This window comes from Thalassophryne amazonica, chromosome 13 (genome assembly GCF_902500255.1).
Source record: "Thalassophryne amazonica chromosome 13, fThaAma1.1, whole genome shotgun sequence".
Lineage (NCBI taxonomy): Eukaryota > Metazoa > Chordata > Actinopteri > Batrachoidiformes > Batrachoididae > Thalassophryne > Thalassophryne amazonica.
The window spans coordinates 70,379,669-70,395,834 of record NC_047115.1 but is presented as its reverse complement, the minus strand read 5'-3'; the positions used below and the strand labels follow the sequence as shown (position 1 = coordinate 70,395,834).

The 16,166-nt window shown below is 39.7% G+C and overlaps 1 protein-coding gene across 1 annotated transcript in view; it reads left to right on the top strand.

Annotated features, from left to right (window-relative positions):
• Positions 1–16,166, top strand: part of thada (THADA armadillo repeat containing) — a 281,569-nt gene that overhangs the window by 186,354 nt on the left and 79,049 nt on the right. Inside the window, 1 exon segment of the mRNA XM_034184530.1 lies at positions 10,563–10,666. Within this exon segment, the coding sequence (XP_034040421.1) occupies positions 10,563–10,666 (104 nt within the window).

The window sequence follows — 16,166 nt, the reverse complement described above, 5'->3', positions numbered from 1 at the left end:
CATGCAATTATTTGCACTTATATGTGTGTGCCCGTGCATGCCTAGTGCAGCATGTGGTCAGTCTGTGGTTGCGGCAGTGGGAGGGACGACAGGGCAGGCTGATAACAGAGTCTGCCGGGACTTTGCATCCACCACCACTATTTTTACCAGGCCCAAAAGAGGAGTAAGGCTCATTGCAACACACATTCACACACAGACATTGAAGTGCCTCATTTCACTAGAAAACAAGGCATGCAGTCATTTTAATGTTTTTTTTTCTTAGTTTGCTTTTGTACACGATTCATGTACAAAGGCTTTGCTGCTCTAGAGTCATGTTTATTACGGTTCAGTGGCATAAAGTTGTCTTCTTAAAGTCCTGTGAATAGAGAATTGTATTTATAATGGTTGTGTTGATGTGTAAGTACAGAAGAGGGTCCCTGAAAAAGTGTGAACTAAGGTCAGGGTTTATTAGAGTATTGAAGCATGATTTAAAAAGAAGTGTTATTTGACGTTTAATGTATTTTACAAATGTAATTTTTCTGTTTTGGTATGGCAAGTACACATTTAATTGCAATACAGAAATGACAGCTACTGTTTGTCTTTACTCTGTGTGTCAGCACATCTGCACATTTTTATTAATTTATTTAAATGATCAGTTGCCCTATATAGGATTTAACTGCTCTAAAATAGAGATCTGGATTGTAAGTTTTTATTGTTGTTTTGTACTGATTTCCTTCCGTTGAAAATAGTGTGAGTTTATTGTATTTTCCAGAGTATAAGTTGCGTTTTATTTATTTATTTTTCTACTATTTTGAGTGGTCCTGCAACTTGTAGTCCGGTGCAATTTATTAACCAAACAGTCACGTTTCACCAGTGGTGGGCACACTACCGATAATCCGATAACAGATAATTATCGAAGATAATGTTTTCATTATCAGATTATCTTTTTAGATAACTTTAAAAACCATCATCGGACTAATTATCTTCCGATGAATTGCCGTACGAAAACGTTTAGACCGATAACGTAGTAAACCAAGCTGAACAGTGAAAAACATTTTTAAAACTTAAAAGCAGTTGAGACCTACCTGTTAAAAGTTTCCTAATAGGTATATTGTTCTACCCTCTGCAAACAGAAGAGAGCTGTTTTCAGAAGAAACCCCTCTATCCTTTGTAGGCAAAGGAGAACTGGTGACCCAAAAAAAATAAATAATTTCCTTTAACACCATACTGATATAATCGCAATATCACCCAAGTCATCTAGAGGCATACATTTTTAACTTATGGTTCAAATTTTAACCTACTCATTTTGGACAAGTTATTTAAAGTTTGTCATGTCTGAAGTTTTATAAACTGAAAATATCAGTTATTGTATTTGCGTTTGTTAAATTCCACGCATCTTAAATGTAGCAGACAAGAATTATCTGGAATTTTGTTTGGCAAGTTTTCAAGGCCGCTACTGCCATCTACTGGCCAGTAGTGTTCATGGCAGTATTCGCCTCAAGTACTAAGTGTCTGGGTACCAGTAGATGGCAGTGTTCTTTTTATTTTGACCCGGTTATATCAGATGGTGGTAAAATCAACTTTTTGGCTTTGCAAATGGCTTTTTTTTTTTTTACAAAATATGTTTAAAATCAAAACAACAACAACAAGAAAACATTACAAGACAGCTCTGCAGTTGGATGCTTGTAGCTCTTCAGCAGCAGGAGGTGGTCGTGAGATGTTAAAGCTTGTTACTCCACTACACGATGCAGGACGCGCGATTAACCTGAAACTTGGTCCAAAAAATTCTCGCACGAATGAAAAATCATCTGAAAAATGGCCAAAACACGCACAGTGTAAAGCCAACATTTATGTGTCAAGATAAGGCTTTTCAGAACTGACCAATTGTTAACCTTGTCCTTTGTTTTATCTCATTTATTTATTATTGCATTTTAACCTGTGAAGTGCTTTGTGACTTATGTCTGTGAAAGGCACTATATAAATAAATTTACTTACTTACTTACTAATATTAAGTGCACGTTTTACATCATCATCAAATGTGCGCACAGCACTAATAAAACGTGCGCACATTCTCTCCACATGCAAAACATTTTGCGATGAAACTTCCAGGGCTCCGTAAAAATGCCTGTTTTTACAAATAAAAATGGAATATTTTACAAAAGCACATTTATCTTTAAACCAACACACGGCACACGTCACATTAACGTGTTGGTTTACATAATGAATGACTGAACCAATCAGTGTTTAGCAGAGGCACGTTTACCCAGAATGCTTTGCGGTCTGTGTTTGTTACAAAACCTAAGAATTAATGCATTATTCAACATTAAAAGATATATGTTATATTTTAACTTTGTACAAATGACAGAATTGACATTAATGGAGTTATTCTATCAGTATTTTCACAAAACCATGAGTTAGTATGACTTTATGTTTCAAGACCTCCACCTGACCGGAGCATTATGATTAGTAAAGAGCTGATTTTGTGGGTGCTCTCAGGATTCTTCTGTGCAGCTTCCTACAGGAGGCAGCATGGTCAAACATGGAAATACTGGCTCATTCTTTGGGTCTTTTGTCGCTTTTGATGCTTTCAAAAGCGATCCTGTTAAAAGTCAATTTCAGCTTCTTAGTAATTGCAAATGTACCAGAGACAGTACTGGAATTTATCGGTTATCGATTATCTATAACTTCCGATACATTTTTGGGTGGTTTATCGGTTTATCTTTATCAAAGATAACTTTTCAGTTATCTGACTATCTATTATCGAAGTTAATTTTTTGGTTATCTGTGCCCACCACTGCGTTTCACCACCACGGATTTTCATTACAGTGGAAATGAGAAACACAACATTAAACTGCCTTTTTGTTTGAAATAAATGAGAGAGATGGAAATGGTGTAACAGAGTTCAGATAAGGCCCCCTGACACGAACATGGCTGTTGATTCACGCATTTGCACGCCTGTCATAATGATCCCACCCGCAGTGTTCCCAGCTGGATGCTGTGCTTTGTTCCACCACCTGTCACGTGCTCTGCACTGGATGCTGTGTATATAAAATAATTATTTTGTGTCGGATTAATCATTTTCTCAGCATATTTGCCGTTGACCGCTTCAGCCTCAGCTGTTCACGCAAGCGTGCACACATACCCTTAATGAGCTGCAGAAAGCATTTTGAGCCGTCTAAAAAGGTAATTGGCATGTTTACACTGTCATGGCTTGGTAAAACAGTTGTGTGTTCTTTCCTTCTTGTGTGCAGCTGTTAGTGTGTTTTTGATAGCTTTAACATCTTGTTATAATCCTTCAGACGAGCTGTGCTCTGATGCGATCCGCTGATGTCATCACTCACTCTGTTCACTTCTTTACTCGACTTGACGACCTGCACATCGTGTTGGCGATTAGATCGTGCCACATAGCACAACATTTATGCGTGAAGGATTTTTTGAACATTTTAAAATTCTCTTTGCATGGCCGGCGCCCCTCTCACATTCAGTCTGCACCAGTTAAAGAAGAGTTTACTCTCCTGCATGACACAGGCCGTTCAAGTGTGTGAATCAAAGTCATGCTCGTGTCAGGGTTCCTTTACTCTCATCTTGCATTTAAACCCAAGTCAGGTCACACTTAAATTGTTTGTCATACGAGCTTGATTGGAGTAAGCAGGTATAGAAATTGAAAGAATGAAATGAGTTGACTTCAGAGGAGTAATAGGCTCCAAAGTTCAATTCTGTGTGGAATTTGCATGTTATTCCATGTCTGCATGGGATTCCTCTCATCATACAATCAAAGTAACAAATTGTTATGCTCTTCTTATTGCCCTTGACTAGGGGTCTCTAGCAGATTATGGTGTAATCAAAACCTGTGCACATCCTGTGGTGGTGTTAGTGCGGCTAAAACAGAAGATAAATCTGTTTGTAAGGCTGGCATGAGACAAAAGCATTAATAAAACGTTCTTCCCTGCCAGTCAGATTTGCTTCCTATATAAATACACAAGTTCTTCATTGCTCCTGCTACCTCTTCAAGCCAGGGGCCCATCCACAGGGAAAAATGATGAAACAACTCCCCTTCCCCCCCCCCAAAAAACACTTGAGTAAAATTCTATAGACATTTTTCATATTCCTTCTACTGCGACTACTACTATTACTAATAATCATAATATTAACAATATTTTTTAACAACTAAAATGTTTAATCATTGTTACTCTGTGCCTAAGTTTTATTACAATTCTGTACTAAGTGGAATTAATGAGCGATATAAAAATATGCTTACTTACTTTAACCTTTCTGCAAAACTAAAGTGGGACGTGAAGCAGTTTCTGTAAGCAATATTTTAGCGAGGGCATAATGGCCTTTTTGGGGTTCTAGCTTTACAATCATCAGTTAGGCCCGTTAGGGTGCGTGAAATCATAAACATAAAAATGATTAAGGCTCTTGGGATTAGTAATCTTATAAAAAAAAAAGAACTTGTGCGATGATGTCAATTTCAGGTAGGGTAAAAGTAAAGAAAAGGTGAAAATGTGCAAAAGAAACTATTAATGCAAAATACACGAAGCAGTATAATTAAAATATTGAAGAGCTTGGTAACACACAAAAACCATACACAGTTTATGCATGTATTTAAATAAAATCAATATAAGCAGTATTAAGCACATATAAATGTGACAATATTGTGATACGTATCAAGTATAAGACTTTGAATGAATTATATCATATCGAGTTTCGAGAAACAATATAGAGTCCTACTCTTGACTATGGAAGAGTCTGTAGTGCTGAGGTTGATCCCCAGGTGCAGACCTGTGGCTGCCTACTGCTCCCAGTGAATGGATTGTGTCTAACTATAATTAATTAGGGTGACTTAAATACTGAGAGTATTTCATTATGTATATGTATGCACAATGAAAAATAAAGGCTCTTCTCTCAGTGACTCTAATTGCTGTACATGCGAGCATTAGCTACAGTGTGTGTGGTGCCTTATAAAGATATTAAAACAAAACTAATCTCAATTGAGCCAGAGGGATTTTTTTAGACTTTAAATTTAGACAGAAATTTTAAAATTTCATTAACAAAGCAAATCTTGAATGGAATGTTACTGTTTTATCCTCTCCTATTCATTTAGGCTTGGTCTTATTCCAGCACCTCTTCCCACACGGGATGTAGTAGTATACTCTGTCATGGGTAGGAGTAAAAGGGAAGCAACATTTTCTATAAATGTTTCAGTTTTCTCCATGCCAGACTGGATTGAGCCAGTTGTGTGTCCATGCAGGGACTTCCCAATCTGGTCTGGTGAGATTGTAGCTGTGTAGTAGAGATATATGGAGTGGAGTGACTGAACTATGCTGGAAGACATTTTAATAAGATAATTTGTGTTTGTAAATTAGCCGCATGATTTAGCTGCATATTGTAAAAACTGCTAGAGCCAGATGGCCACAAACTTTGGCTTGAAGATTTCAGACACTAAATAATTTTGGTCAATTTTTTTTAATTCTGTAGGTTAATTGTTGATTAATTGTTGATCCCCTCAGCGAGCACATAGAAAAACCTTCCTCTGGCTTTTTATAGGAAGAAATATCAAGCAAGAGTTCTACTTAATTTTGTCCCTTTATCCAAAAAATGCAACAAATACACAAACAACTCAGAATTTACATACAGGTAGCGTCCTGGGGCTGCGAAAAGAATGGGATGTAAAGTCCACCCGTACAGGTGCTGGAGCTTGGCTTCATCACAGGGGTTTGGCTGCATTTCTTTTTTTTTTTTTTTTTTTTGTCTTTGCTACGGGGAAAATGTTTCACTCGGAGAAAGTGAAATGCGTAGTGGCGAAAGATTTGTGACAAAACCCTATTTTGTGATTGTTTCATGACAGTTAAGATATAAATCACAACTAAACCTGGGCACACAGCAGCAAATGTTTTCTATTCTTTCTTTGCCTGGTGGCACGAGTTGCGTGCATGTACAGTTGAGCCTTAATGATATGGATTTTTTGAGGGCCAAAACCGATACTGGGGAGTAAAAAAAAAAAAAAAAAAAAATGATACCAGTGTAGAGACAGTGAAAGTAGTTTTCAGTAAAATGTCTTATGGGAACAACTCCCTTTTAATTTTTAATGCATTATACAAAAATAAATTAACAACTGCAACTGTTTTTGTAATTTTCATTTGTTCCTTGTAAAACACAAAAATCAACCTCTAACCATCACAAAGTGGTTAGCAACTTCTCAGAAAAGCTGCAACACATCATAAAATATCAAGACATTGCAGCAGCTTACTATAAAAATTAGTGGAAAAATTAATAGGAAGCTGTGGATATTATGCAAGACGAGTAAATGGGTTGTAGTCAATTGTACATCACATTTGAACATCAAAATTCATTGATATTGATTGAGAGCTCCAATAAATGACAGGAGGACTCCAATTTCTTGACCCCATAAAGTTGCAGGGACCCCAAATTCCCAAACCTTGTATCAAACCCTGGCACTCTTACATGTAATTTTATAATGTGGTTTGAATTGTGTGCTTGGATAATTAATTGAAGAACAGCAACCAGCCAGCTGGAATTTACATTGTACTTTTCAGTGCATTGCATTTCATGTTGTTCATTCGGCTGCTCCCAGTTTTTTTTTTGTTCTGGGTAGCCACAGCGGATACAACCAGATCCGCATTGGTAATTGGCACAAGTTTTACGCCGGATGCCCTTCCTGACGCAACTCCAGTTTTACCTGGAGAAACACACATAGCCGCTGGTGTTCCAAAGAGGTCTCCCATCCAAGTACTAACCAGATCCTGCTCTGCTTAGCTTCTGAGATCTGACGGGATCAGGCTGACACAGAGCAGACCGTAATGTTGTTTAATGCCAGGTTTAAGAAGACATACTGTAATATACATTATATATTGTAACTGATTTTGCTGATTTAGTCAGTCTTGCATTTGGTCCAGCACCATTGTACCACAAACTGCATCAAACTAACACCTGATTACAAGCATGGTTTTAAATTTAAACTACATTGGCTCTGGTGAAGACCATAATGATTATTGGCAGTTGTTAATTGGGAATGTGGCAATGTGTAGAACAGGTTTTGGATCCTTGTGCATCACTGGTTCCTTGTTGGTGGAGTCCTTGGAGAGTGACAGACAGAGGGAAGATTCAGGGGTATGGAAGCTGTTTGTGTGAGCCAGTGGGTGTTGCCTGGGCGTGGCGACTGCGGGAGTCGAGAAGGAGCAGGCCAGGACTTGGTGGCCAGGCTTGGTGCTGCGTGGTTGGCCTGGTTTTTCCCCACGTTGCTTTCCCTGTGCAATGTAATGAATGGCTTCCTACTGGTCTGTGGCCATGGCCCCAGCTTAAAGAGTATACTTACCAAGGCCAAGAATACACACCCCAGCCAGCCTCTGTCCTGGCCTCTGAACACTCCCAGCCACCAGTCCACCTGCTACAAACTGCATCAGAGGCACTTGTCACAGCAGCTACATTGAAATACACTCAACAAAAATATAAACGCAACACTTTTGGTTTTGCTCCCATTTTGTATGAGATGAACTCAAAGATCTAAAACTTTTTCCACATACACAATATCACCATTTCTCTCAAATATTGTTCACAAACCAGTCTAAATCTGTGATAGTGAGCACTTCTCCTTTGCTGAGATAATCCATCCCACCTCACAGTTGTGCCATATCAAGATGCTGATTAGACACCATGATTATTGCACAGGTGTGCCTTAGACTGCCCACAATAAAAGGCCACTCTGAAAGGTGCAGTTTTATCACACAGCACAATGCCACAGATGTCGCAAGATTTGAGGGAGCGTGCAATTGGCATGCTGACAGAAGGAATGTCAACCAGAGCTATTGCTCGTGTATTGAATGTTCATTTCTCTACCATAAGCTGTCTCCAAAGGTGTTTCAGAGAATTTGGCAGTACATCCAACCAGCCTCACAACCGCAGACCACGTGTAACCTCACCAGCCCAGGACCTCCACATACAGCATGTTCACCTCCAAGATCGTCTGAGACCAGTCACTCGGACAGCTGCTGGAACAATCGGTTTGCATAACCAAAGAATTTCTGCACAAACTGTCAGAAACCGTCTCAGGGAAGCTCATCTGCATGCTCATCATCCTCATCGGGGTCTCGACCTGACTCCAGTTCATCGTCGTAACCGACTTGAGTGGGCAAATGCTCACATTCGCTTGTGTTTGGCACGTTGGAGAGGCGTTCTCTTCACGGATGATGCGAAGGAGATGTGTTGCACTGCATGAGGCAAATGGTGGTCACACCAGTTACTGACTGGTATCCCCCCCCAATAAAACAAAACTGCACCTTTCAGAGTGGCCTTTTATTGTGGGCAGTCTAAGGCACACCTGTGCACTAATCATGGTGTCTAATCAGCATCTTGATATGGCACACCTGTGAGTGAGATGGATTATCTCAGCAAAGGAGAAGTGCTCACTATCACAGATTTAGACTGGTTTGTGAACAATATTTGAGGGAAATGATGATATTGTGTATGTGGAAAAAGTTTTAGATCTTTGAGTTCATCTCATACAAAATGGGAGCAAAACCAAAAGTGTTGCGTTTATATTTTTGTTGAGTATAGTATGAAAAAAGGAACAAAAATTAAGGTCTAAGCAGTATATTTCAGGAGATCAATATGGCTTGGCCTTCAGCCAGTGAAATGCAAGGTCAATTTGGTTTTAAGTTGTAATTGGCTGAACAAACTGCAGGCTCCAAATAATTGTCCGTACACACTGTGAATTAGTTTTGATCCATTTTTAACTGAATGTAAATTAAACAACCACAATAACAACATACATCTGTCCATGAAACATTTGGCCAGTCCATTACTTTTGGAACCATAAAAATATCCATTTATAAAATCTGGTTTAATTTCTTTCCTGTTTGCGCCCTTTGAATATATACCAAAGAGGTAGGTTTTGTATAGGCCCTGATGCCAACTGGTGCCAGTGCGTATTCCCGGCTTTCATAGTATGAATTGGATAAAAGTTTGGCTCGGACACCAGTCCACCATAGGTTGCTTCTTCAGCCAAGGCTGGTACCCATTTATAGCTGAGTAGACTGGGACAGTGCAGATGAAGATGGCAAGATGCATCCTGCTAGTAAAAATACTATAATAATAATGTAGTTACAACAAAACCCATATGAAATTGACAACATCTGATGTGTGCACGTCTACAAGCCAAACAGTTTAGACCACTCAGCTCCTCTGACTTGTCTAAAAGAAACTGGCCACCAGTTAACAACTCCAGCAGATGTCTCAGCAGCAGTCAGGCTTGATGTTATAAAGCAGGACAGGAGAAACAACCGAAGAAAAACACACTAAAACAACCAGGAATTAGCTTGCCAAACACATCAGTGTCCTCTTGCTACTCTCTGAATTTGTAATGGAAATCCACCTATTTATAGTACAATATGATGCTTGTCTATCATGTAAAAACTAACACCCGTATTATAGTGGACTGTATGAAATGACACAGCTTCTGCCACTAAAGCTTGTAACAGATCAATTTAGAAATGGCAAATCTTGCAGTTCCTTGAATGGCTTTTTGTGCTTTTAATTTCAGCAGAATCCTGGACAGAGGTGTTTGACAATGTCTATGTCTTTGCAGTACAACATAGGTCCAAATCTTGGTGCTACCTGTCTTACAAACCAGTGACCTAAGGCAACAACTGGATGTCTTTGGTATTAGGCCTCTTTTGGGTCCCGCTGGAATAACTTTGTGCCAAAGTAGTGGTTACATAGACTAAGATGAGGGATATCACTTGCATAGTGGACTGGTCATCTTCCTGGGTGGTTGCCATCCAGTACCCATGGTGGTTCCATGGATGTAGTGAAGCACATGCTCCCAGACTTGACTTAACAAACATTGTTTGATTAAAATAGAATACCTACAGTTGGAGAAAATTGAGGCTGAAATCTTTTGCCCAAGTTGTATGTGGCTACGGTTTCAACTGTATATATAAAATTTAAGTTTGAGTTGATGTCATGAAACAATAAATATATGAAAAGGCCCAAGGAGCTGTTACTTTTCTGAGGCTTTGATAAAGGCCTAAACATGTACCCTGTGAAGATCAATGAGTCTGCCTGTTTCCGTTTGACATTATAGTGCAAAGACAATAAATGCTGTATTCTGGTATCCTCAAATTAACTAGATTCAAATTTGGTTAACTTTGGTGCACCACATTACTTTAGTAGATACTGTAGTTTATTTTGCTTGTTTAGTATGCCACGTATATACCTTTCTGCTACCTCCACATGTTTGTGTTTGTTACAGGAGAAACTTTTTTATCATTGCATGATGAGAATTAGGAGAAGGCACTGGTGTAATCTGTGTTGTTGTGTTGTTGAAGATACATGTACCTTGAAGGCTTGTCAGTTTCTTTCACATCCAAAACCTAGATCTGGTGGTCACCTAGGCTACCCACTGCTTGTTTAAAGGTTACACAAATGTCAGTTGTATATGTAGAAGGACTGCAGGAGCAACAGTTATGGCGGTTACTGTGCCTTTGCAGTGACCTGTTCACAGATATGAATTCAGCCTTTCGATTGTATTTAACTGTTTATAAATTGTGTTTGTGTGTAAACAGGTGCTGTTTCTGCTGCGTTCCTACCAAGCTGACTCACACAGATCCCTACCAGCAGGAAATGGCATCAGCAAAGCTCTTCGTCAGCGCATGTGGCTCGCCTCTCGGTAATCGAAGACATAAAACACATGCAGATAAGCGTCCCCCTCCCGTGCCAAGTTTTTCAACAGAAGAATAGTGCCTTGTCTCAGAATTCATCCCCTCCCTGTCCATGTCCGCTTCATGTCCTGCCCAGGCTTTCATTTCAAAGAGACCGCCTGCTGCCCCATCTGTGGACCCACCCCCATACCTCTCACCCTCTCATCCAAGATCCAGGCCTCAAGATGGGGCAGAGATTACCCCTTGAGCTCCCTCCTGCTTGGCTGAGGTCAGGCGTGGGTCTGCAGTCTCCCCTCTGTCACAACAGATAACACGGGGTCGCTGGGTTAGCAACACTAGCCTCCATAGCTCCGCTTGGTTACACTGATGAGCCTTTATTAAGATGACTAGGTGAATTCTTGCCCACCAGAGCACATCTACGCCTGTCCGTTTGATCACGCACCACCGCAGACCTCTTGGCCCAGCTCTGAGGACGGCAGAGGTCACAGGATCTGTTTGTGGAAATACAGCGTCCTCTTTCTTACAGAACACTTCTAATTTAAGTCAGCCATCTTCCAAAAAGGACAGAAGATGGTGTACATTTGCTGTGAGTCAGTGTTGGGTTTTGGCCACACAGTGTTTCTGTTTTGTGTCATTTAGGACTTTTCCTCCCTATCTGACAATGTCCACTCTGGAGTAATGAGTGTTTGTGCTTGTGCAGCAAACTGAGGTTGCCTTTGGCTTGTGGTGCTGCTGCAAACTCAGTGCCATCCCAGCGGGACATTGCGTAGTGTTTGGATTGTGATTCAGCTCAGGCTGAAACATTGACTTGATCGGTTATTTTACAAATAATTATTTAACTAATTTCATAATCATTTGTCACAAGAAAAAAAACTAGTTTTGACTTATGCCAACTAATAATATGTATGAATATTTTGCTGCTTCTGTCTTGTATTTCAGATGAGATGGTTTTGACTGTTTAAGTTATTATGCCTAAAAAATGTTTGAAACTGCCTTAAGCCACATTATTTTTGCTGGCTTTAAACAGTTCTAACCCAAATGGCAAACTAATGGCATACTAATGGCGTACTAAGATGCTGGAGAGAAAATGTAGTTTTAACTACTTAATACTTCCTTGCATGCCACCTTAAAAGCTCATTAACCCTCTTGGGCCGACGCCATCGTATACGATGGCTAAAACCAAGCTTTACTAAATTATAAATAACTTTTTAATGATATGAGATAGAAACTTACTTTTTTCAGGAAACATTGTGAGATATTGAAAATACAAAAAACAACAAAAAAACCAACAAAGATGATTTATTTTATTTATATAGCACCAAATCACAAACAATGCTGCCTCAAGGCGTGTCACACGAGTAAGGTTGAACCTTACCACCCCCCTGAGCAAGCACACAGGTGACAGTGGTGAGGAAAAACTCCCTCTGATGATGTTGAGGAAGAAACATCAAGTAGAACAGACTCAGAGGGGTGACCCAGTGCTTAGGCTATTGTAACAGTTACAAGGTTTTTGCAAATTTTACAAGAATTTCTTAAACAGAAGAAACGGAAAACAGAAAGAGAAAAAACAGAGCATCAATAAAAACAGTCCTTAATTGAAATTAAAAAGCACTCCATTTTGGGTCTTTAATCTTAGTGCATCCAATTCCACAACACGTGGGGTTTCCAACACAGGCAGGGCCTCCAGTTGTTGGAGCACCAGGCAGGGCATCCTGAGGTCACATCCTTACATTTCATTTGAGTTATATTTCATTGCTTATAGTATGGACCCAAACTATTTTGTGTTTTTTCTGGTCAACTTCATTTCATTTGCTAATATACATGCATTCCTGCATTTAAAGCCTGTGACATATTCAAAGAATAAATAAATAAAGAGAGCACTGGGATGGGGGCAGTTCAGGGCTAGAAATGATGTATGAATTGGTACAAAAGCATCTAAGTTCTGAGTCTTTGAGGAGCAAAGATGGGCAGTGGATCCCCATGTTTTCAACAAATACATGCAAAAATTATTGAAATGTTTAAACGTATAAGTGGTTAACTACTGATAATGTGATTACTACTTGGATAATATAGTCTTCATTCAACAAAATTTAGAGTTAAAAGCCGGGTCTGGTTATTGATGAATGGTCAGTGAGCAAAATCATAAATTATGTCCTCCTTAGCTGCTGCCTCCAAAAAATTCTTGTCGTGCATGTAGTATGAGTGATTCATAAATGCCTTATTGCATAATTTATTGATATTAGATTTAGATTAGGTTTTATATGGAGAGGAGGGGTAAAGTAATTATTGCAAAAGTTTCTCAGTGATTTTTGTTGTTCACTCACTATGTGTTTTTGGAGCACCTGCTTTGGTCCGCACAGCGTGGACTATGAAGATCGCAGCTCTGTAGGCAGTTTTAAAAAAATATCTCAAATACAAAGTCAGTGGTATGGGACACATTTGTTTTGTGCCTGTATGAGAGGTATTAAGACCACCTGCTCTGTATAGAGTGCATACAAAAAAAACTAAAATAAAAAAGTGAAGCTGATAGATACCCTAAAGTCACATGATAGAAAGTGACTGCAGAGAAACTAAGACAGGGCTGAGAAAAAAAAAGAAAAAACATATAACCCTAGTATTTTTTTTTTGTTGTTGTTTTAGAGGAGTGATGACCAGGTGTTTGTCTGTTGAGTTGCCACTCCCATCTCTGTCATTTATATTGAGCTTTCTTATCCCGCGGTATTCAGTCATGATAAATATTACATAAATATTACATCACCTACTGATTTTAAAATAATGTGATCTGTGCTCTTTCAGTGATTTATATTCCATTTTTGTTGTGTAAGTGGGAGAGCACTCTTTGCTCAAAGCAATAGTCATGTTGTGTTGACGTAGACATGTTTAGGCCCCATATCTGAGCACAGGACAGTGGGACAGGGGAGAGGGAGGACAGTCATGCACAATATATTTTTAACATGGCTAAGGTTATTTTTAAAAAGTTGTCTTTAAATGGAATTCTGTAAATTAACTTAAAATACAGCAGATCCAGCATCTTGATCCTTTCCGCATAGTGCACGCAATTTAAGATTTACATTATTAAAGGAGAACACTGTATCATCATGTTAAAGTGCAATAACACCAGAGTAACTCTGAATATTTACAAACCATTTTCCAAAGGAAAGACTTGCAATTCTTATTTGTAACATCGTTATTTGCTCTTGCTGTTCGGTGTGTTGTGTGCCTCTATTTTTGGACTTAACCGATGTTGAACAGCATAAAATATGTCTAGATGAGGTTTTAAGGAGGAAATGAGTACAAATGGGGTTCTGTTTTGAAGTCTTTGTGGTGTGTATTTGAACTGAGTTTGATGAATTGATGATCATATAGCTGAAGGCATCCCGTGTGACAATTGAAGGATTCAGCGCATACAACAAATGTACTCAGTAACTCACCCTTGGAGCTCTTGGCCTAGAAATAACGATGACTTTTTGTTTGGGCAGTTTACTTTTGCAGTGGGCATAAGTATGTTGAAACGAATGCTATTTTAGCATTAGACCATATTATATTGGAATTGAAGGCAAACTGTTAATATGAGCACCCATGCAAGGTTTATGTCTAAATTTGAAGGTATTTACATGCATTGCTGATAAATAGTGTAGAAAGTATAGCCAGATTTATGACCAGGTGTGTGTTTTTCCTTAATTTCATTGACGGGTAATTAGATAAAAGGTTGAGAATTTATTTAAACTGTTGAAACTGTATTTGCAATCTAATAACTGCGAATGTCAAGTCCAAAGAACCATCACTGCCAGTTAAGAGTTATGACTATATAACCAAACATCCAATAGCAAGCTGAGCAAGGCAGAAAGAAAATTATTAGTTGTGAACGAATAAAGTATTTGATGAATTCTTATGCTGCGTTTACACATAACAACGACAAGTCACAAATGCCACGAAGTACACATTCTTGGCCGCTGATCACGAATGTGATTATTCGTGGCGGAGGCGTCAGGCATCCTCAGGAACTGCTGCAACCTGTTACCACACGTTACGATTAATGGCACGTGTTGCTGGAGAATTATCAGGAACCATTGCGCACAGTCAAGAATAATGTTCCGCGTTGTTACACTATTGCGCGTAACAGCGCATCGTTAAGTTCTGTCACGTTGTGAACGAGGTGAATTGTCTCCACACACACACACCCATATTCATCCAACCAAATTCAGATCACTCCAGTTTTTCAGAAGAACTTTGTGACTGCATGCGTAATTGGGCTCTGTGCCATGGAGTGGCACAGAGAGGAGGAGGACAGAGCCAGATGTGTGGCTTCATGCAGCTCTCGTCTCGTGCATTTTCCCAAACATCATGCACATGCAGCAGGTGGAACACGTGCAGGAGCGCGCTGAACAGCACTGAAATTAGACTTTTAGCCGACTTGGTGTCAGCAATCAAACTAAATGCGGTGCAGCTGGGTTTAATTGTGCGCAAGCTTCTTCCTCCGCCGGACTGGAGGAGGTGCAGAGATGTCTGGCTGCACGTGAGTCTCCTCTTGCTCAGACTCGTTCTCCCGCTTATCGGTTACAACAGCAGGTGGAACACCTGCAGTAGCGTCCTGAGGAGCTTCAGCAGGAACTGTGGAACGACACTTGGAGCCGAGTTTAATTGTGCGCACGTGACAGAAAACTGATTCGTCGTGACACCGCGTTACAAGTCATGTCAAAACTTGACAGTTTCCATGTCAATTCGTAATAACGCGTGACAGTTTGGGCTCCAAGAACCATCACAGGAACCACTACGAATGTTGTCACGTTATATTAAGGATCACTACTCATCAAGAAGGATCAATACGCTCAGTTGCGACCTCCATGGCGTGAGACGAAATGAGGGTGGTGTGTGACATTCGTGGAAGATTTTTTGACAGGCAAAAACATGCTCCACGAATATCAAGAATATCACGCACCAACACGCACTATTAAGAAACCTATTCAGATGCGTTAAGTCACATTAAGAATGTCAGGAATGTGTCACGAATGACAGAAAAATGACATTCGTAACGCATCTTGGATATGTGTAAACGCACCTTTAATAACCAGCACACACAAGCACAAAACTGAGCTCAGGAACACTACAAAATCTGAAAACCCACAGATAGCATTTTGGTACAATATATATAACAGAAGAATAGTTCATCTGAACAAAGAAACTGATTTCATAACTGCTGCCCAGAGCAAGATCATGTACGACAATAAGCGTGGCCAGTCGACATTCACAAGGTTGCTGTCTGAGTTGTGCTTCGTGTTGCCATCTTGCCCGACGTGGGAAGTTAATTTTCAGTCACATTTACAATGACATCTGGTCCAAAATCAGCATATTTGTGATGTTCCTGGGCCTCCCTCCCCCCAAACACCGATTGATCAATTTAGGATAAAACTCTGTTCTCTAAATCCGTGTGCATTTGTCCTTACCTCGTCTCATGAACCATGTCGTGGGCTGAATAGGCACACAGTTGTAAAAGTACATCACACTGCT